The 23,145-nt window shown below is 39.8% G+C and overlaps 1 protein-coding gene across 1 annotated transcript in view; it reads left to right on the top strand.

The window, feature by feature from the left end:
• The window catches only part of GRIA2 (glutamate ionotropic receptor AMPA type subunit 2), a 142,863-nt gene that overhangs the window by 62,876 nt on the left and 56,842 nt on the right, over positions 1-23,145 (top strand). The window contains 1 exon segment of the mRNA XM_014551237.2: positions 13,575-13,814. Coding sequence (XP_014406723.2) covers positions 13,575-13,814 — 240 coding nt within the window.

The raw sequence follows: 23,145 nt of genomic DNA, 5'->3' as shown, positions 1-23,145 counted from the left end.
CTTGTTTACAGCTGCAAAAATTTGTGACCATCTAAATACCTCAGCCAGAGAATATTAATGCAATGATGATATATCAAAGCCAGGGAATAATAAGTAGTTGTTTAAAAGAGTGAACGATGTCTCTACCAGTGTGGCAATTTCTGTGTCAGATGTCAAAGCGATTCACAGGACAATTATCCAGTGGTCTCACTGATTGAAAACATGACAAATACAGAAACAGACAAACAAAATCAACCCTAATTGGAACCACAAGTGTGGAAGTGAGCCCACCAAATGGCTGCTAACCAGGGCGGCCTCTGGGAAAAATGGGGCATGAAGGGAAATTGTAGCCTTTGAATGAATATACGTGTTGTAACTCATTTGTGTTTATTCTTGTTACTTTTGTGTCATAAACATTTAATTTATGTTATTAAGATAAGTGGAAGGGCTGGAACATCAGTAAATATGAATCCTCCTGGAGGGAATGCTTTTCACACCATCAGTTCTGTCCTTGCTCCTTTTTTTGATGAAGGTGTATCCAAGCAGCTGGGAGACCCTTAGGACAACATCCGAGCAGAGCGCCCTGCTCCCTCCCCAAACGCTAGGTCTTGAGGCTGTTGCCAACCCGGGCACCAAGCTGAGTCCACTGTGCTGATAATTCCTCCAGGTACTTAGCAGTTTAGGGATTCCCAGAGAGTTTCTAAGTACATCCACATAATGGATCCTTACATAATATTCAAAAAATGTTTCCCCCTTTAATAAACCTTTATGAGTGACCACAGAAGTGCTGGGCGTGTAGATAGAAACCCTCTGACTGACCAGCAGGAAGGTCCCATGAAAGCCTCAGGAATGCTGAGCCTTCAAAAGCAAGAGGGCTGTAGGATCTGATGTGGGAGCATCCATATGAGTAAGGCTATAAAATCAGTCACTTTTTGGCATGCCACTTTAAGAAAAATCCTTTTAAGTAGAAATCTAATTTTTTAATAAATTTTTTCTATTTAAAAAATTTTTTAAATTAAAAAAATTTTGGTTTTTTTAAAAGCATTTCCATTTTAAAAGCATTTTTAAAGCATTTTTATGTTGTATTAAAATTTGGGAGTTTGAGATTTGCAAATATTAGCCACTATATATAAAAACAAATTAAAAACCAAGTTTCTTCTGTGCAGCACAGGGAACTATATTCAATATCTTGTAATAATTTTAATGAAAAAGAATATGAAAATGAATATATGTATGTATATGCATGACTGGGACATTGTGCTGTACACCAGAAATTGATGCATTGTAACTGACTGTACTTCAATAAAAATATATATAATTCTATTTCAATTATATTTTTAAATGTAGGCTTTTAATCCTCAAAGTTAACATGTTTCTTTGGGCTGAAATATCATCAAATCCATATTTGGTAAAAAATAAGTTCCTTCAAATTTGTACACTTTAATGACGGTCAGGTAAGAGAGCAGACATTTCTTGAGGCATTGTGATGAGGAGTGGAGCAGAGGAAATCCCAGTAGCTTAAAGTAGCCATGCACATGAAGTAGAAAAGTAAAACAGTTGAAGAAGGAAACTGGACAAGAGGAAAGGAGAAAGCTATAAAAAGAAAGAAGAGGAAAAGGAAAAAGATGAATAAAGCAGGCAGAGAATGGTAGAAATTAACCTGAGAAATTGTGTTGCATCGCACACTCATTTTCCATGAGTGTGTATGTGGTGAGTAACAAACACGCCCTCCCTGACACTGTGTAGAATTTCTCTTCACTGTTTGGCTGCTCAGGCCCGACTGTGAGCTCAGTGGGACCTTTGGGGGCCTGGAGGCCTTTGAGAGCTGCTGTTAGCCAGAAGCACACAGGTGGCTGGTGTTACAGCTGGAGTTAGAAGCCAGGCCTCCAGACGTGAGGACCGGCATGCTTCACCCATCACGTGGCATCAGAGATGAGGGGCCCAGGACTGACACAGAGCATGAGTTAAGCAAGAATCCACAGTGGAGAGAACTCTGTGTGTTTATGAGGGGCAAAAACGTGCCCATGGGATGAAGAATGGGAGTGTCTTTTGTAAACTAGCATCTTGTATAAACGGAGGTAATTCTCTTTCATTTACATGTCCAGAACCCATCATTAAAATTCACTTGAGAGTTATTGCCTATTACTGCCCGTTCTGCTGTTGCTTGCTCTCCCCAGGTGATGAATGAAACCAGAATAAACGTTATAGATTTTTTTTTTTTTTTCAAGCTGCATATAATGTGGGCCACAGCCATAAACTTAGGACATTTCACCTCACTCAGCAAACACAGTGCGGTCAGGGAGGATGGCTGTTTGGGAGGGGGAAGAAAAATGTGTTATTACAACTTCATAGTTCTCGATTCCCGAGGGTTGCTGCTCTACTAGATTTAGTATTTGGATGAAAAATGGAATAAGAATCTATGCAAAGGAGGAGTAATTTCTCATAGTAATGATTTGTGGCAGGGCTACGGGGAAAAATCATCAGTGAGGCCGTTTATAGAAAATGTCATTGCGGTGAATGTTTATTATTCTCCGTGATGTCTTTGGATCATTTAGCATTTCAGGCGCTTGCTGTAAACTGAGTGTCTGTCCCCGGAACCATGCTGGCCTCTGAGGGACACGTGTAGGTTTTTAAAGAGATGAGAATTTTTTGGATTGAACCCAGGACCTCGTGCATGCTAAGCACACCCTCTACCACTGAGTTATACCCCTCCCCGCGTAAAGAGATGAGAGTTTTATGAGAGGTGCTGAATTCTCAGCTCCCGAGAGTGAAATCTTTCTGTCAATTGATGGGAAAAGAAGGTGCCCCCGTGGATATCTACATTTTAAAATAATACCGCCATTGGAAAGTAGGCAGTTTTACCCCTTTCCATTATGAGAAAAGTATATCAATTTACCTCAATTCTCCAAGACTGAAAGAATTACAGTTCCATATTTAACATCCTCCCAAATTTTTATATGGAAACCAAATGTTCCATATCCCACGGGTTCCAACAAGTACACTTGTGAAAGGACCAGATGTTGCTTATGCTAAGTGTTCAGGCTTGAGTAACTCCACTGACTTATGTAACTAAGACATTTGAGGTTGTCTTGCTACCTGAGGGTGTTTTCAAGGGCAGAATGTGTCATTGGCTGAATGTCCAGGACAAAGAAGTTGATTTTTTCCTTTAGGTTTTCAGTTGCATCCTGCCCTATGTATTTTTTTCAGGTTAGTAACTTCACCTCTCTTGGTACAACTTTTCCACACATAAAATATATTTTGAAAGCTTAAAGTAATAAGATTTCATGAATATTCGGAAGATTATCTTCTCGGAGTAATAACTGTGGGGTTTTTTCCCACTATAAAAATGGTAGATTAAATTTTGTGCAATTTGATAGTGAAGGAAGAAAATATCGTTATGCTATGATTTCAGAAATACCCCAGGGTCAACAGAAGTGAAATTTCATTGTTAGAACCGGTTTTATACCCTTGTTACACAGTTAGTTGAGATCATGTATTCATTCCACAAATATTTAATAACAGACTTGTGAAAATGCCTAAATTGGGTTTTGCAGAGAACACACAAATCACGATGCTTGGGTTTGTTGTCATTCATGCATTTATTTCATGATTTGTATTTCCCCCAGCACTTCTCTATTGTCTAATTTATGTTTATTTTATTTTATTTATGTATTTATTTATCTTTAAAAAATTTTTATTTTATTTTATTTTTTGGGGGGGCAGGTAATTAAGTTTATTTATTTATTTGTTTGTTTCTAATGGAGGGACTGGGGATTGAACCCAGGACTTCATGCATGCTAAGCATGCACTCTACCACTGAGCTATATCCCTCCCCCCTCGTATTTATTTATCTTTAATTGAAGTGTAGTCAGTTTACAATGTTGTGTCAATTTCTGATGTGCAGCATCATGTTTCAGTTGTACACGTACTTACATATATTCATTTTCAGCTTCTTTTCCATTCTAGGTGACTACAAGATGTTGAATATAGTTCCCTGTGCTGTACGGTGTCTGTTAACTAATTTAAACGTGAAGGAATTCCTGCAAGGCAGGCAGGGAAGGAATCAGTATTCTCATTGCACAGGTTAGGAAATGCGGGCGCAGGCTGAGAGGCCCCTCTGCCAGGTGGTCAGGGAGGGATGGAGCTGGGCTTCCAGTTCAGGTGCCTCTCCTGCTGTCACATGGATTCCTTCTCACCAGGAGGTCACAGATTCACCACCCCCCCGGCCCCCACACATGTGCACACGCACTCAAACATACTGAGCTTCAAGTCAGGAGGGAGGTAAGGGCAGAGTGCACGCAGGACTCACAATCAGGAAGAATCATGTTCAGTTGACGGTAGGTCGGGAAGAATTGGTATCTAATTACATGACGTTGGGCTGTGCCTTGAGAGAAATAACACTTCATTCTCTGTTCTCACTTAGCTCAGAGTTCAAGGGCAGAGCTAGGCACGTCTCACTCCGGCTGATCTGCAGACACGCAGATTGCTCTAGGGTCACGTGCAGGAGAGGCATGTGACTCAGACCACTGCAGAGCAGGTGACACCCGAGCGCTGGAGTGCATTTCATTCTCTGGGCAATGGGAACACAGTGATGGGCTCTCAGCAGGAGTGTTCTATCTGTCACGATAAAAGGGGCTGTTGGGGAGGTCATTGCAGTGACTAGTCAGTAAATGGTTAAAGGCTGCATTAAGGCATTGTCAGCAGAGCTGGCGAGTATAGAATTTGAGATGTCGCATGGGCAGTATTTGGTGACAGTTTGCACTCTGAGGGTAAAGGAAGGGGAGAAAAGATGGGTTTGATTGTTTTTATTGAAGTATAGTCAGTTTGCAATGTCATGTTAATGTCTGGTGTCCAGCATCATAGTTCAGTCATACGTACACATACATATATTTGTTTTCATACTCTTTCTCATTCTAGGTTACCACAAGGTATTGAACATAGCTCCCCTGTGCTACACACGAACAGTTGTCTTAGGGAACGGGTGAATTTTGTGCTAAAGGAAATGGATGAATAAAATCCTGGTGCACGATGAATAAACAGTTAATGTCAACATGGGCTATAAGAAGGGCGGTCACGAGAGATTTATTTGGGGCTTACTAGTTGTCAGCACTGTTTCAGCTTTTTTTTTTTCTTTCATATGGTCCCATCCCAAGTTACATATTGGGTAATATTATTGCCATCTTTTAAAGTTGGCTGAGCTGAGACAGAATGAAATATACAACTTGCCCAACCAAGTCAAAGTAGAAACTAGCAAAGCCAGGGTTCAATCCCTGGCTGGTCTCACTTTTAGCCTCTACAACTGCCACATCTAAGGTCAAAGCCCAAGGTCCTGGGATACGGGATGGTAACTTTTTTATGGGGTTTAGCATTTAAGATGAAAGTTATAGGATTTTAAACAATGTAAGACAGTGATATTTTATGCATTTCTTTTTCATTGTTTCATTTTTTTTTTATTCTGGAAAGCTCACACTTCAGGTCTTGAAATAATTTAACATTTCAGTTTAAAAATCATACTAGCAAAGAAATCAGTAAGAAATACTTATGAAAATACATGATTTAAAATTTAATCATATGCAGTATACATTTACAATATATATGGTCCTATATATCCATATATAGAGCAGATGATATATTTGCTGCATAATAATATGCAATATATTTTCAGTGTGTATTTTCTCAGTGAATAAATAAACGAGATAATTGTTGTAATGATTCAGGCTTGGGAAACATTTGTACACACACACACACACACACACACACACAAATGGAATCTGACTTTGTTAAAAGGGCTGAGACCACTAAGAGAGTGTAAAAAGAGAAGATAAATGATTGGAAGACTGATCCTTGGAGAATGCCTTTATGTGGTGTTCTTTAGGAAGGCTAGCAAGACAAGGACATGAGTTAGAGGAAAGTGAGAGAGGGGTGGGGAAGAGTTTAGTTTGGCAGAACCAAGGAGAAAGAAAAAGAACGTTCAGGTGCAAGAAACACTTAAGAAATACACTATACAGGCTTCATATAATTAGGGACCTTACCTGTCACGCAAAATACTGTCTCCTCATACCTGGAAAGGTATTCTGAAGTATCAAAAGTCAATTGATTGCAATAGTTATGGTGCCATGAACAGAAAGGGAAAATCAATACAAAGACATGATTTGTAGGATAATGTTTTCAAGTTTTCTTTCCTTGTTTTTATGGAATTAGTCAGAATGATATAGAGTTAAAAGTTATGCAGTGGGTACCACTGGAGAGTGAGAGATTAGAGTTAAGCTGTCGACTCCAGCTACAAACGTACTATATTGAGGTTGAGACCAAGATGGCAGATGCAGTGGGAGGATGAAGGACTCACTTCCAACCACAAACACATCAAAAATACATCTACAAGAGATAAGCAACAAGGTCCTTCTGTACAGCACAGGGGACTCTATCCAACATCTTGTAGTAACCTATGGTGAAAAATAATATGGAAAGGAATATATGTATATGCATGCATGACTGGGACATGATGCTGTGCACCAGAAACTGACACATTGTAACTGACTATACTTCAGTTAAAAACAAGTGAAAAAATACATCTACATGTGGAGCAATTCTCACTGAAAACTAACTGGACACTGACAGAAAGACTCTTCTACAACTAAGGGTGTAAGAAAGATCCACATGGAATCAGGCAGGAAGGGAAGAGTGATCAGCCAGGGGCCTGCCCTTGGGAGGGGGCACAGAAGTGGGGGTTACATGAGTAGAGATCCTCCCTGGGGGAGGTGAGGGTTGAGCCGTGTATTGGGTGCCCTGGCCCTAGGGTTTGATACCAGGAGGACAAGTCCTCTAGGCTGGGTTGAAAACCAGGGGGACTAACATCCTAACAGGATGGCTGTAGGAACCTAGGCTCCCTCATGAAGAGCACCCTCCTGCGTACCTACACAAGGAGGAGGAAGCAGATTGAAACTGCAGGGCACTCCGGCCAGTTTTCTGAGACCACTCAGCCCCGCTTGCTGCACAACATAGCTCCACACGAGGGCAAGGGCTGCCCCGACCAGTCGTGAGGGATGGAGGCAGAGGTGGCTCAGACCTGGAATGGCATCTGAGCTGGGTGAGGGTGGCCATTACTGGTACTTATGGGGGCAGCAGATCAGGAGCAACCTGGGACTCTGGGGCTGGGGCCACTACAGCCCATGCCCAAACCCAGGCTGAGTGCCCACACCAGACCCTCTCACTGCGGCCGTGCTGCCATAGGGGGCGATGTGCCAGTGCTGGGAGGGGACAGCGCACACCTAGAGACGACGGAGCCAGCTTAGACCTAACCCTCGGGGCTTCTGCTCCAACAGCTGGGGGTCTGACCCTGCCCCCAGTAGGATGGTCTAGGCTCCTGAGGTGCAGAGAAGCTGCACCTCACACCTGGCACTGGCTCCAGCCCCTCCAACCCCAGCCACACCTCCTACCAAGGTGGTAGATGCCAGCACTCCCGGCCAAACGTGACTCATGCTCACCCACGTCAGACCCGGCTCTCCCACCAAAGCCAGTGGGCACACACGGACTGTGTAGAGGGGCTCCCCAAAAAGATACCTTTAAAGACCAGAAGAGGTGACTATTTCACCTAGCTTCATTAGAGACAAAGAAAGTTCAGCAGAATGAGAAGACAGAAGAATTTGTTTCAATTGAAAGAACAAAACTCGTAAAAAAACAAGAGTAATTCACCAGATAAAGAATTCAAAGCATTAGCAGTAAGAATGCTAATTGAATTAGGGAGAGGACTAGCTAAACACAGTGAGAATTTTAACAAGGAACTAGAAAACATCTAAAAGAACCAGTCAGAACTAAAGTATACAGTAACTGAAATGAAAAACACACCAGAAGGAATTAACAGTAGACTAGGTGATACAGAAGAATGCACAAATGACCAAGGTGAAGGAATACAAGAAATCAGTCCAGGAAAATGTTGATGTGACGACCAAACAGATGGAAAATATACTGTATTCTTGGATTGGAAGAATTAATATTGTTCAAGTGACCATACTACCCAAGGCAATCTACAAAGTCAGTGCAATCTCTATTAAAGTACCAATGGCGTTTTCCCCAGAATGAGAACAAATAATTTTAAAAGTTAAAATTTGAAAACATACAAACAAGATTTTGATGAGTAAATTAGCTAGATCTGAGGAAAGACTGATTGGATTTAGTGTTTAGGAGCTCACTAGAGAAATTTCAGTAGGAAAATCGAGGTCACTGTTTACAAGGAGGTAATGCCGGAAGTTGCGTGATGGAAGATGAGGGAGATTTTCTGTGGTCTCCGTATTCTGAGGTCAGGATTGCTTGTTGGTGCCGTTTTCAGCAGACTTTGCACACCCTGCAAAGCACCATCCCTGCTTACGAAGCAGCCTATGGGTTCCATAGACGTGAATGGTAATTTGTACATTAAAAAATGTAAAACGAAAATAAATCAAGCCCTGTGCTTCTCCCTTTCTACTAACCATGCAAGGTTCTCCGATTGTACCGAGGATGCTACATTAGCAGCACCAGTGAGCAGAATGGCCCAGGAGAAAAGATGTGAGTCGGATGCACCATCAGTGTTGTTATTGGCTTTCATCGTCTGGGCTCGCAATAAGAAGTGGAATAATCAGCAAGTTACTTGGATCCCGGAGATTATCCTTCCTGCTGTTTGACCTAAGGTGTCTTTTAAAAGCACTTGCCTTTGCTGAGCTTCTCAAAGTTGAGATTAAATTTTTAATTATAGTCATACTGATTGAGAGCATCTTTGTTTAATATTTTACAATCAGTTTGGAGTTTTAAGACACAAATGCAATTCTAATACTGATTAGCCTAATCATTCAGAAATTCAGACTAGTGTTTCACGGGCAACTGCATGGGTCATCAATCTCGAGGTGAGACCGAGACTTTTCTGCCCCTTCTTCTGCCTCCAGAGGTGACCCAGAGAAGATGGCTATGTATGGAGTGTGGTATTGTCTCACTCATTTTAAAAAGTTGTCTTTGAAATTGTTTCCAGAGCTCTGACACACTACCTGAATATTCTCAGTGCTAGTAAATCTCCCTCCTTTGAGGATGGATCGGAGGGAGGGACATGGCTTTAAATTTTGGAGGATTGCTGGGCAATGAGGTAGAGGTGAAAATGAGTAATGTTATTTCTAATCAGACGAGGAGTCCTTTGAAAGGAGTACATGTGTGTCCTTGTGTGTTGCATCAGCGGGGTCTTGGATCCCGGCTGGATTGGGAGAACGTCTGCAGCAGAATGCAGACCCTCTTGGGTATTTTAGGGATGGAGTGTTCAGAGTGTGGCTCTCAGTTCATCTTGAGATGATCACAGTGGACTGGGTAAGCAACATCCCTGAGGCTGAGTCAGCATTCTGGCTGGTTCCTGGGGGTAAATCTCAATGAAAGCCTTATTATATTTGGGGACAGGGACGGTGATGGCTGTGTGGTAAGGAGAGGGAGGTGGGTGATGTTGACCAGATGGCTGTTAGTTGTTTGTGTGGTAGAGGGACACTGAGAGAGAAATACCCAGAAAACTAGAGGACAGGCAAGGAGATAGTTGACTATGTGTGATGCAGTGATACAGGCAGGGGAGAAAGTCAACAGAGCAGGGACAACCAGGAGAGAAAGGCCACTGTTACACAGTCATGGTCATTGGACAATTAGCTGAATTGCCTGGAAGAAAAAAAGTGCCTTCTGAGTTAGGTGAATTGTAATTTCTTACGAAGTTATGTACAGTTTGTGCCTGTTGTGGGGCCAAAGCCAAGTGTTTCCAGATGGCCATGGTAACCAGGAGGCCCCTTGACGACTCACTCCAGAGTCTAACACAAATGGAAAAGGAAAGGCATGGCTCCTTATTAAGAGCGTCTGTGTGTTCAAGCCCGGCCATCCTTTGCCAGGCCTGCTGTTCCCAGCCCAGAAGCAACTTCACTGCAGACGGGAAGAGGAGGTCTCATGAATAAATCATGCCGCCCGATATTCCTATAGCTTTTAGATGACAGGCCAACTCTGCAGGAAATGAAATAAAATAGACCCAGAGCAGATTTTATAGCAAGTGCTAATTTTTCTGTGTCATATGGAATCAATAATTTCTGAACAAACTTGAGGTTTAAGACACACATGTCAATACACATATATCCATGTATACAGTAGGAGATCACGGCTGAGTTTGCCTAGAAGGGTTTCAGCAATGGAAGGGCTTCTCCATGCATGTGAAGAGTGAGCACAGTCAAACACCGGCAAGGGTGTCTTCAACCTCTGTACTCAGACAAGGACAAAGATAAGACAAGGTCAGGCATCTCATCTTTGCTTTACGCTGAAGTATTTAAATGTGAAGAAACACATGCAGGTATTTTCCGAGATATATTAGTCTATTCTGCAGAAAATTAGTAGTAAGGGAGCTGGCAATTGATACATTGCACAGACACAATCTAGAAAGGCAGAGATGAACTGAAGATTAGTAAATATTTAGAAGAAAATGGGAAAATTTGCTGAATAAGGGCCACTCAGAGAAGTAGCCAACCTTGCTTTCCTTTTGTTTCATATAACACAATAGTCAGTAAAAATCATTGCCTGTCATGTATGGTCTGCAGTTGGCTATTAGGATGTGCATATATTTTAGCAATGCTCTTACTCATGAAACAAGTCCATTTCGTCTATAGACCGTTTATTTTTGTGAATATGATACTTTTGGCCTCATCCTTTCAATGAGGTTTAATTAATTTAAAATAATGCTCTGTATTACGCTCTGGGTTGTTAGATTATGTTACTGGATAGCTGACTTTCATATTTTGGATTGAAGTCAAGATGAAAAAATATCAACTATTCATTCACCCAAACATGTGGTTGACTTGCACAGGTTGTCTTAAACACTGGGGGGGGGGCTGGTTTCCATGGTGCATTGCAGGGGATTAGTCTTGGATAAATTAACACTTACTTTTCAGAGAGATTTGACAAGACTGTGTTTCAAAAAGTTATCCTGGTTATATTGTGGAGAATTGAATGCAGGGGGCATAATTAGATGAAGGAGGAAAGTTGGGTAGGTAGTCCAATTATCTGAATGTGGGACACAGTATTATCCATCAGTTAAGAGTGTCGACTCTGAATCCAGACTGTCTGGGTTTCAATACAGCATCTCTCACTTACTAGCTGTCTGAACTTGGGTAAAGCCACTTAATTCCCCTCTGTTTTAAATTTCCTATCAGTAATTTGGGATTAATAATAGTTCCTACCTCAAGGGATATCATGAGAAATAAATGAGTTAATGTACCGTGCCAGGCCACATGGCAAATACAAGGTGCATACTATGTGCTGGTGGTGCACTAAGACGGTTGGCGTATAGACAGAAATGAGTAAGCCACATTGGAGTCTTTCGGGGTGTTAGAATGACCGTGACTCAGTGATGGTCTGACTATGGGGGAGGGGCTGGAGAACACAGCTCCCTGACATACAGATATTGGCAGAGGACAAGGGACTCTGGGAGTAACAGGGACTTCCAAATAAAGTATTATCTTTCTAAGAATGATGACCCCAAGCCAAAATACTTTGGTAACAGTTTTTGTTCTGTATGGAGTAGAACACATGGGATAAGTTAAGTCTGTGGAAAAGATTAAAATTAGGAGCTCTGAATTTCACTTAATTGACTGAGCCACGCAAGGTGAGCGATGTACGTTTCAGGTAACACGTTCCTGGGTCTCTGTGTGAGATGTGAGTCTTGTATCCATCTTCTCTTAAAGAGGTTCTGGTCAGCATCAGAACTTCTCATAAGCATGCTTATCTTCTAGTAAAAAAGCATTATTAATGCAATAAAGCTTCTTAAAAGAGTCAGATAATATAGAGAATGAGTTCTTATGAATGTGTATAAATCCCAGGGAATTGTAGACTGTTCTTATAACTAATGACTTTTACTTGTACTTTTTTTTTAAATGGGGCTGTCCTAAAATATGTTTACACTTACGTAGTTTGTTAAATCATGTGTATTTTCTTTTCTCTTTTTTTCTTCTTGTTCTACTGAGGTATAATTGACATACAGCACTGTATGAATTTAAGGTGTACAGCACAATGACTTGACTTATATATATTGTTAAATGCTCACAACAGTAACCTTAGTGAACATCCCTCATCTCATGTACAGGAATAAAAGAAAACTAAAAGAAAAAAAATGTTTCCTTGGTGATGAGAACTTACGATTTACTCTCTTACCAACTTTCATATGTAACACACAGAGGTGTTAATTATGTTAATCATGTGTGTTACATCCCTAATAAATTATCTTATAACTAGAATCTTGGGCCTTTTGACCATCCAGTTCCCCCCTACCTTCCACCTCTGGTGACCACAAATGTGACCTTTTTTCTGTGAGTTTGCTTGTTTGAGTATAATTGACCTACAGCATCTGTGTTAGCTCGTGGTGCACAACATGGTGATGTGACATTTCTGTACATTACAAAATGATCGCCATGTACATTTCACCCCCGACTCATTTATTTTGTTACTGAAAATTTGTACCTCCTGATTTCCCTCACCTATTTCTCTCATCCCCTACCCTCTCCCCTCTGGTAACCATCTGCTTGTTCTCTGTATCTGTGACTCTCTGTTTCGTTATGTTTGTTCATTTGTTTTGCGTTTTGGATTCCACATATACATGAAATAATACAGCATTTGCCTTTCTCTGACTGACTTATTTCACTCAGCACAATATACTCTATGTCCATCGAAGATTTTATTATTTTTTATAGCTGAGTAATATTCCAATGTGTGTAAATATATATATATATATACCACCATATCTTTATCCATTCATCTGTTGGTGGACGCTTGGGTTTGTTCCATATCTTGGTTATTATAAATATGCTGTTATGAACATGGAGGTGCATATGTTTTCTTTAGAAAAATGCCTAGAAGTGGAATTGATGGATCGTATGGTAGTTCTATTTTAGTTTTTTGAGGAACCTCCATACTGTTTTCCACAGTGGTCACACGACTTTACATTCCCAGCAACAGTGCAGGAGGGTGCCCTTTTCTCCACACCCTTGTCAGCATTTGTTATCTGTGGTCTTTTTGACGATACCCATTCTGGCAGGTGTGAGATGCTATCTCATTGCAGTTCTGATTTGCATTTCCCTGATTAGTGATGTTGAGCATCTTTTCATCTGCCTGTTGACCGTCTGCATGTCTTCTTTGGAAAATGTCTATTCAAACCCTCTGCCCATTGATAAATTGGGTTGTTTTCTTTTTTGATATTGATTTCTATAAATTACTTGTATATATTGGATATAACCCCTTATCAGATATATGAACTGGCAGTATCCTCTCCCCCTCAGTAGGCCACTTTGTTGATAGTTTTCTTCGCTGTGCAAAAGCTCTTTAGTTTGATGTAGTCCTATCGCCGGAATCATTTCTCTAATGCTTTATGATTCTTTGAATCTCTCAACTAGGGTGCTAAGTAAATAAGTGCTCATAAATTTGATGAATTATTGATGTCAACTCTGTATTTTTTCAATTTGTTGATTCTTTGGTATTTTATACAAAAAAAGGCATTAAGTTTCCAGCAAGTCCGTGCGATTGTATGCCAACCTCAGTGATTATCTATTCTCTTTTCCCTGTTCTTCTAGTCTGCTCCCAGTTTTCAAGAGGAGTCTACGCTATTTTTGGATTTTACGACAAGAAGTCCGTCAACACCATCACGTCATTCTGTGGAACGCTGCACGTCTCCTTCATCACCCCCAGCTTCCCGACAGATGGTACCCATCCGTTCGTCATTCAGATGAGACCTGACCTCAAAGGAGCACTTCTTAGCTTGATCGAATACTACCAGTGGGACAAGTTTGCATACCTCTACGACAGCGACAGAGGTGAGTGACAATACCTGGTCTCTTTATGATGGGTCAGACTCAATGCCCACCCTTGATGCTTCCATGTAATGCCATAGAGCTCCGTGAGTGTATTAGGAGAAAACCAAAGCAGACTCATGGACGTAGAAAACAAACCATGGTTACGAGAGGGGAAAGTAGAGAGGGATAAATCAAGGGCTGGGGATTAGCGGACACACGCTACTATATATAAAGTAGATAAACAACAAGGACCTACTGTATACCACAGGGAACTCTATTCAATCTCTTGTGATAACATATAATGGGAAAGAATCTGAAAGGAAAAAACATATATGTATGTATATGTATAACTGATTCGCTTTGCTGTACACCTGAAACTAACATTGTAAATCAAGTACACTTCAATTAAAATTAAAAAAATAAAAAAGCCCAAAGGTAACTTGGTTTCATTATGCTATAAATGAATAATACAATTTGAAACCTGGGAAGTAAACTTAGAGTAAAATAAACAAAAAATCATGAGTGTACAATTTACAGAGGTAGACTGTGTTCACATCATGCCCTGATGTGCAGTTGTAATGAAAAAAGCACTTCCTGGCACCAGCAGCTGAGACCCTATGATGACTGTTATTACTAGTTCAAGGTCAGTGAGGTGACTGCCTTGGAAATCGGTTTGGGTAAAATTGGAATAAATATATGAATAAGAACTACAAAAATTTATATATATGAAAGATTTTCACAAGCAAAAATTTTATCAGTCAGGGACAGTTATTATTAATTTTGCTTTAGAATGAGATCCCTGAATCTCAGAGAATGTGAAAGACTTTCTTATGACCCATCCACGTGTGGGTCAGCTGAACTGAGGTCTTTTGACAGTAGACTCATGCATGGCTTTTTCACAACTCTGTACAGTTATGTTTTTGAGACATTATTTTTTTTTAGGAGGGTCTTAATTAGGTTTATTTATTTATTAAATGGAGGTGCTGGGGATTGAACCCAGGACCTCGTGCATGCTAGGCTGGTGCTTCACCACTGAGCTATGCCCTCCCCACCGTGCAGTTGTTAATGATGAGACATTTTGGACTAACATGCCAATTGGATAGAGTCTTGCCTCATTATACTATTCTTTTTTTTTTTTTTTAGCTGGGGGAGGGTACTTTCTTTGTGTTTTCCGCATCCCTTGTTGTGAAGTTTGGTATTAGCAGACCTGACTGACTGACCTGTCATAGACTTCCAGATATTTTTAACCATTCCTGGGTCCATGATTCTGTTTCAGTGGGTCTGTGTACGTCCTAAAATCACATGAACATTTCATGCACATAATAATAGGTGGCTTTTCTCCAGAAGGCACCCATCACCAAACTCAAAAGTAATGAGAACCACTATTGCACAAATCTGGAATGGTCCCCACATACCAGCCTGTCCAGGAAGCAGCTGGCTTTGAAGGTTTGGGTGGAAACCAGAAACCTGTTTCTACCAGGAGAGGGCACCCTGCTAACCTGCAAGGGCAGATGAGGAGAGAGCTGGCCATCAGCCCCTCCTCCAAGGATCAGTTTGGAGTCTTGGCTGCAGCAGTCTGGCTGGGCGTGCTCCAGCCCAGGTGTCTGATTCTCTGTCCTGGCCTCCAGTCCTGAGAATGAGGACCCTACCTGGAAAAGCCAGTCAGCGGTGTACAAACTGAAAACACAGCTCTGTCAACAGTCAGCAGCCTTCCCCCTCTGTGGAGAAGGGAGTGAAAAACTCAAAACACAGAACCATTGAGAGTACATACGGTTTCCAGCGTGCTGGAGGACACTGGGGCATCCTTCTCAGTAATGTGATAAAAGGGCTCAGGACACTAGGCTTCTCAGAGTCCTTCCTCTTGTCCTCTGCTGAGTCCTTCAGTCTCCTATGTTAGCAGAACCAACCTGAAATCTGGGAGGATTGTTAATACACCTTTCACTCTTGCCTCCTCTTTTTAAAAATTATTTTATTTTTAATAGTTTAATAAAAGTATAGTTGATTTAGAATGTTTCAGGTGTACAGCATAGTGATTCAGTTATAAGTGTATATATATATTCTTTTTCATTATAGGTTATTATAAGATATTAAATATAGTTCCCTGTGCTGTACAGTAGGACATTGTTGTTTATCTGTTTTATATATAGTGGTCTGTATCTGCTAATCCCAAACTCCTAATTGATCCCTCCCTCCTCCCTGCTTTGGTAACCATAAGTTTGTTTTCTGTGTCTGTGAGTCTGTCTCTGTTTTGTAAACAAGTTCATTTGTATCATTTTTTAGATTCCACATATAAGTGATACCATATGGTAATTGTCTTTCTCTGTCTGACTTTCTCCACTTAGTGTGATCACCTCTGGGCCCATCGTGTTGCTGACTCTTGCCTCCTCTGGATAGGATCCCTTCCATCTAAATATCTTCTATTTCTCGATAATCTCCTTCGTCATTGTCACGCCTCCAGGCCAAGACACCACTGTGTGTCCATCCTTCATCTTCCATTTTCACTCTTGTTTGTCTTTCATCCATGTTCCATAAAGTGGCCAGAAGTTTTGAATGCTTGTAGTGCTTTTCTGACCACACCACTGCCTTGCTTAAAACACTCCAGTGGCTTCTATTAGAATGAGGGTAAAGTTGAAAATTCTTCACAGGACTCTAAGGTCTTACAGTATCGGGTTCCTGCCTGATAACTGAGTGTCCTGCTCGCTCAGTAAGCTAAGTCCATCTCAGTAACCTTTCACCGTCTCAGATGCACCGGACACCTTCACCTCGAATCTCTGCACGTATTTCTAAATCTTTCTCCTTCAGTTTCTATCACATTTCCACGGAGATGCACTTTACCTCGTCATTCTCTCTCAAAGCAATCTCTTCTTTTCCTATATAGTGCTTATCAGAATTTATAATTAATATTGGTGTTCATCCTTTCATCCAAGAAGTGCTGTTCCACGTTCCAAGGACGGTTTTAATCACACAGACCAACTTCTCTTCTCATTTAAGATCTGGCTGTAAGCCCCAGGAAGGCAGTGCCCAGACAGCACCCACTACGCGTTACTGTACACACAGTGCGTAAGTTAACGCTGGAACAGCCGATAGTCAGTAAATCGTGTTAATAAATGAATGAGTTAAGCATGTATGTCTTTTAAGTTTGAGATGATAATAGAACTTGAATCCTGCTTGCTAAATCGAAGGATCAGAAGATGAATTCTTTTTACTCTTTGATCGGATGGAAGGTGGCGTTTTTCACTTTAGAGACACACGTCACCCGCACTATGACTCCCTCTAGGTGAAACTGAACTTTTGAGATAATTCAGAGAGACAGCAGCTGACGTAAATACTAAAAAGAAACTCCAGTATTTGAAGAAAGAGAAGCTCTGGGAAATAAATGATCCGATGGTGATGGATGGGTGTATGTACTTGTGCAAAGAACCTGAGACATTTCTAAGTGGTTTTATTAGTACTTCAGAAATATTAAATGAAATTGAAGTGATGAGATAATCTCCAGTCATTGAGCAAATTGATTTGACTTCAAGCGCATCTGCTGAGAGAGGAACGTTAGAGTGATAATATTAAGTAATTGTATCTTGAAGCTAAAAATGACTTACGGATTGATTCTCAAAGTGTTGCCTAATGACTGCTCACGTGTCATGCGAAGCGTGTTACGCTGGCCTTTCACCCGGATCTGTTTTCACAGATGAATGTGTAAGACTCAGAATACTAGCAGAAGACTTGACCCTTATGCAGTGTTTTGCTTGGCTCGTGGAAATGGGATGTTTGCTTTTTGATTTTTTTTCTTACTAATAACCTGATTTTTGTAGCTTTGCTGGCATACCACAGGTTTATTCAGAGGTTCACACACGAACTGTTTCTTTTTCCCTTTGGTCCTTAACCCAGTTCTCTTACACTGCAGGGAAGCACCTCCTTGTTTTGGTGGTACATGATCTGAGGATGAATCTGTGTTTGCCTCCCAGATGACGCATGCTTTAAAATGATTTTGTCTTTCAATTTCTGTCTCCATGTGCCTCCATGTCCAACAGCTTGGTCTGCTTTTGATGTGGGTCTCTTCCTACTTCCTTGACTGTAAGATTTCTGTCTGTCTGTTTTTAATAATCTTAAGGCTAGAAAAGAGATCATTCAGTCGAGTGAATCAAATCAAGGGTTTCAAGACATTAGCAAGGTCAAAGGGAAATCAGCCCAAAAATAATAAAAACTTAATAAAAATTAGAAATAGAACTGTATTAATTGAATTCTGAAGCATATCTTAGATTTAAAAAAAGTTTTATAGTATATATCAAGGCCAAACACATCAAAATAGATATATTAAAAAAAAAAGATCTTTCTGAGAGTCTAGATCAGGTAAACATATTGTTAAATTTTAATTTCTAAATACGTGAATTGATGCTCTTATGAACAGCACAGAGCCCAAGTATGAGGGTGGCTGTCCCACACTCTGCCCTGCATCTGAGCTGGATGAAAAAGACAAACTTTTCTGGTGTTTTCTCACTGCATGGCTCTTAACTAAGATGCCAGTGAAACCTTTCCAGCCTCCAGATAGCCATCCACAGGCTGAACAGCAAGACCAGGAGAATCCATCCCAGCTGTAGACAGAGGAGGGAGGACACAGACGCCTCCCTGTCTCCTGTGCACATCGTCTTTGATGATTTCAGGTTTACAGCTGAGGGGGGTGCTGAACTCTTCCTTTGGGACTCTTCAGCATCTTCTCTTTGTCCGAGCCATGGGGCAGCAGCCTGGCCCTCCTTGAGAAAGCAGTGCCCTCCCTAAAAGTTGCCTGCTTCCCTCCAGAGAGAGGAGGCAGATAGATCTTTAACACATTTGAACTCTAGAGTAATGGGGTTACCCTAAGTAAGCCAGACAAAGGAGGAAAAATACCATATGATACCACTTGTATGTGGAATCTAGAAAAAAATTACACTGATGAACTTATTTACAAAACTGAAACAGACTCACAGACATAGAAAACAAACCTATGGTTATTGGGGGGAACGGGGTGGGGAGGGATAAACTGGGAGTTCGAGATTTGAAGATACTAACTACTATATATAAAATAGGTAAACAACAAGTTCATGCTGTACATATATATATATATATATATATATATATATATATATATAAACTGAATATATGTATTAACTGAATCACTATGCTGTACACCAGAAACTAACACAACATTGTAAATAACTATATTTCAATTTAAAAAATAGAGTAATGAGGTTTCCTAGGTTAATACATTACATATAGTGTTGTCTTTGATTATATATATATATATATATATGTATATATACACACGCACATACACACTAAATCAGGGTATATATGTTTGAACCAGGACTTAATCAAAATGTGCTTTTCATTTACTGGTTCAATGTCTGTAAGGTAAGGTAATACATTTCTGGAGACACTAGGTAAAATCAGGACTAATGCTTTATAACTTGGTTTTAATTTTGAACCAGATGATTTGTCCCCTGAAGGAAGGCATCCAGTTCCAAGGAGGCATCACGCATAGGATAAAAATGCTTCCAAATTGTACGTTTCTTTTACGATGTTCCTGAGAGGGTCAATGAGGGAACTATATGCTAATCTCGTCTGGCCGAGGCACGCTGCCGTGATTTAGTGATCATAAATATTAATTTCTGTGCTTGAAAGATGAATAAGGACAGTGAATTTTAAATGGAACAAAGAAAATACTTTTAAGAAGGAAGACATGGTCTGAATGAAAAATTCCTATTTGCGGTAGTTGTTATTAATTCCACCCATTAATATGCAAACTGGAACATTCAGACGTCACCTGTTTGTGGGCTGATGGTTTTCCTGTGACTTCCTCACAATATTATGAGCAGCAGCTCAAAATGGGACTGTGAGCTCCTGCTGGTAGTACTTGGAGAGAGTTTTAGGGAGATTGTCAGCTTATAAATAGGCCATACAGCCGTAACTAGTCCTACAACAGTTAGGCACGTGAAGAAGTGATGTAACCGAACAAGGCTTTCACCATTCTTTGTTTGAGCCGGAGAGTTTAGCTGAGCATAGAACTGAATTTTATACTCTTGTAATATTCTTGAGGTTTTTCAGAACATAGCTTAAATATACATATTAGGGAGAACCGTTCATTTTCTGGATTTTTTTCCTACTTGTAAATGAACAACTGTGTATCTCAAGTTCTCTTTGCTCTAAGTAATTCTGTAATAAGAAATTAAATCAGGATTTAAATATCCTAATATAGTGGTACAGATATAATACAGTTGAATGATAAAACCTACTAGTTGCTTTAAACAAACTAATATTTATATAGCATTTCCATTTCCACACAAACAATACAAGTTTATATTATGAATTAAAGAACACATGTATACATAAAGCTACTTCTATCTAGTTTGTGTGGAAAGGAAACAGGCATATCTCAGTAATAATTTGTCCCCTAATTAGAATATGTTACCAGGAGTCTAGGAGCATGAATTAGTGTTGTGTTTGAATAATTTAAATTCATCATAATATTTGTAGTATGCATTTTCAGTGATTTTTCAATTTTAAAATGATCTATGAATTTTAAAGTAACCAGACATAACACAAAACTCTGAATTGTGGGGAAAGGGCAGATCAAGCTGAGAGAGAGGGTCAGTTACTCTCACTAAAGAACAAATCCAAGAGTCTAGGTAACTAAGCATGGTGCGGCAGTCTCTTCAAATGTGAGTCTGACCATGCCACGGTTTGTGAGTTATTTCTGGGTGTCCTTGGGAGACGATTTAATATTATCCAGTGTCTTCTGATGAAACTAAAGTCACCCTTGATACTTCCCACTTGAGCAATTCAGTTTCTTAATACATGGATGTATTTCTCTGTAGGTCTCATAGGTTACACAATATTAGTTCTGAGAGTTTTAGTAAGCGAATCCACACCAACTGTGAGTTACCTTTGATACATAAAGTGGATGACTCTGAACCAGCCGTTTGTTTAAATCACTCTTATCGATCGCCTCCATGTTCTTGGACATGGTGAACTGCCAATAAGTGTTGGGTTTAGAAACATCACTTGAGATTCACTTACAAATTGTCATTAATATTGAACGTTTTTGTAATATATGTTGAAAGATAGGGCAGGATATCCATAATAGCATCACCTGAAAATTTAGTATGTGGTACACTTCAAAATTAAGTAAGAACAAAATGAAAGAATTTATTCCCCATAAGAAAGGATGCTCACTTATAAGGGCTATATGATACTTTATGGATAACATACGGAACACTGTCCACGGGTGTGTTTTTGAGGAGGTGACGAGGAAGGGATGTGTTGTGATTGGAATGTGGAAAGGTAAGACCTACACAGTAGAAGAGGTTTAGAACACTTCCTTTTCTTCCTGCTTGGAGAGGAGGCTGAATAAACTTACTCACTGTTTTCAAGCACAGATAGCTGTTGACTTGGTCACGATGATCGTCTTTCGTTCTGTTCTCACTGATGACAAAAACAGAAAAAGGACTTGAGTGGCATCATTGACGGGATTTAATTTACTTACAGTAAATGGAATTCCTAGTGATCCGTGACATTTTTAAAAGCAGTTTTATCATTCATAGTTTTTTTTTTTTTTTTTACAATAGCATGTGGTCTGTTTAAATTAGTACTCGAGAAGTTTCTGTTCATCCTATATTTTTTGTTTCAAAACTGGATGGAGGAAACGAATTTTATTGTTTTGTCAAAAAAAAAAAGCCCACAAAATGCATTTTCAGTTTAATTCATGGTTCAACTTTTCAATTTGAAATAAAGATAGATTATTTTTAATTTTCCTCATGGACTATTTCAAACAACAACACTGACAGAATAATAGACCTCCAAGACTCTTTTTTTTTAATTTCTTAAAAAAAGTAACACTTTTATTATGGTATAATTCCTATACAGTAAATTACACATATTTGAGATGAACAATTTCATGAGTTTTGATAGATGTAGACACCCATGAAACCACCACCACAATCAAATAGCTAGCATTTCCATCACTCCCCAAGAGGTGCAAATCCCAGTTTATCCCTTCCCACCCCTGTTACCCCGGGTAACCATACTCTTACGGCAACTTTATTAATGATGGATCAGAGGACTCTTATTTTGTCTCTGTCCTTCTGTGCTCACAGTTGGTTCAAAGTAGATACCTGACGTCATGTTATTTCATCTGTGAATATTTCAGTTTGTGTTTTGAAAGAACAGTTGTCTCAATTTAAATATAACCACAATATCATTATCATATCCAGACAAAGTAACAGGAATTCGTTACTAGCATCACCTGTTTTTTTTTTTTTAACACAGTCTGAGGATAAAACTGAGCTCCATATATTGCAATTGGTTAATATATCCCTTATGCCTTTTATAAGGTAGAGTTTCCCACAGTCTGGATTTTGAAGATTGCAACACTATGGCGTATTACTCAGTGCTGTACGTTCCTTGTAAAAGGGTAATTAGAGCCAGACATTTATGAGAGTCATCTTCACTTTTTGGGCGTAAATATGGCATAGGTGGTGGTGGAGATCCCACTCGAAGACACAGAACTTCTGGCCTCTCTCTGCGTTGTTAGCAGCAGTTAAAGATTGTTGCCTCGATTCATTCATTCACCAGGTGTTACAAGACGTTGTAATTCTAAGTCTCTATCCGTTCATCATTTATTAGCTGGAGTCTTTCCAAAAAGAAAAACCTCCCTTAATTAACTAGTATCCTGAGTACTGTTCATATAGGAAGGGCAGGGAAATGCTTATTTCTTTTCCTTTATTGAGCAGTTTTCAAAATAATAACTTGCCTCCTTAGTATCCTTCAAAGGCAGTCAAATATTTTTTAAAATGTCATTATCAACTTATGGATTTAAAAAAATGGTATGTATTTCAGCCTTTTGCAGTTATTTTTCTTATTGGTATTCAGATGGCCTCATCTTTATTTAAGATGAGTCTCGTCAAATTGGGTCCTGAGTCTGGACACCACATGATGCTTTGGGAGAGTTTCCCTGTTTTGTGGTATCACAGAATGTTCTAGGCTCATCTTACAAACTTTCGGCCAATACAATCAATCAAAATTTTAATGATGTTTCCCAGGTTCAGAGAATTTTCAACAATATTTCAACAATAACTTATGCACAGACTTTTTTGCTATAGTAAATAGATTTAAATAAAGTGTCATACCTGAATAAAGCTTATAGTCATGTGATTGCATTAGGTAAGCCCCACGCTGTTGCAGGTGAAAAGGGATCGGTCAATGTTCCTTGGAAGAGATGCAGGTCTTCTGGAATAAGGAAGGAATGTGATGGGTCCTGAATTCTTTTTGGAGTCTTCATTTTTTAAAATTTAGTTTCTTTTATTTTTTTAAATTGAAGTAT

This window comes from Camelus ferus, chromosome 2, assembly GCF_009834535.1.
Source record: "Camelus ferus isolate YT-003-E chromosome 2, BCGSAC_Cfer_1.0, whole genome shotgun sequence".
Lineage (NCBI taxonomy): Eukaryota > Metazoa > Chordata > Mammalia > Artiodactyla > Camelidae > Camelus > Camelus ferus.
The sequence above is the reverse complement of the archived record's forward strand: the minus strand, read 5'-3'. Positions and strand labels throughout refer to the sequence as shown.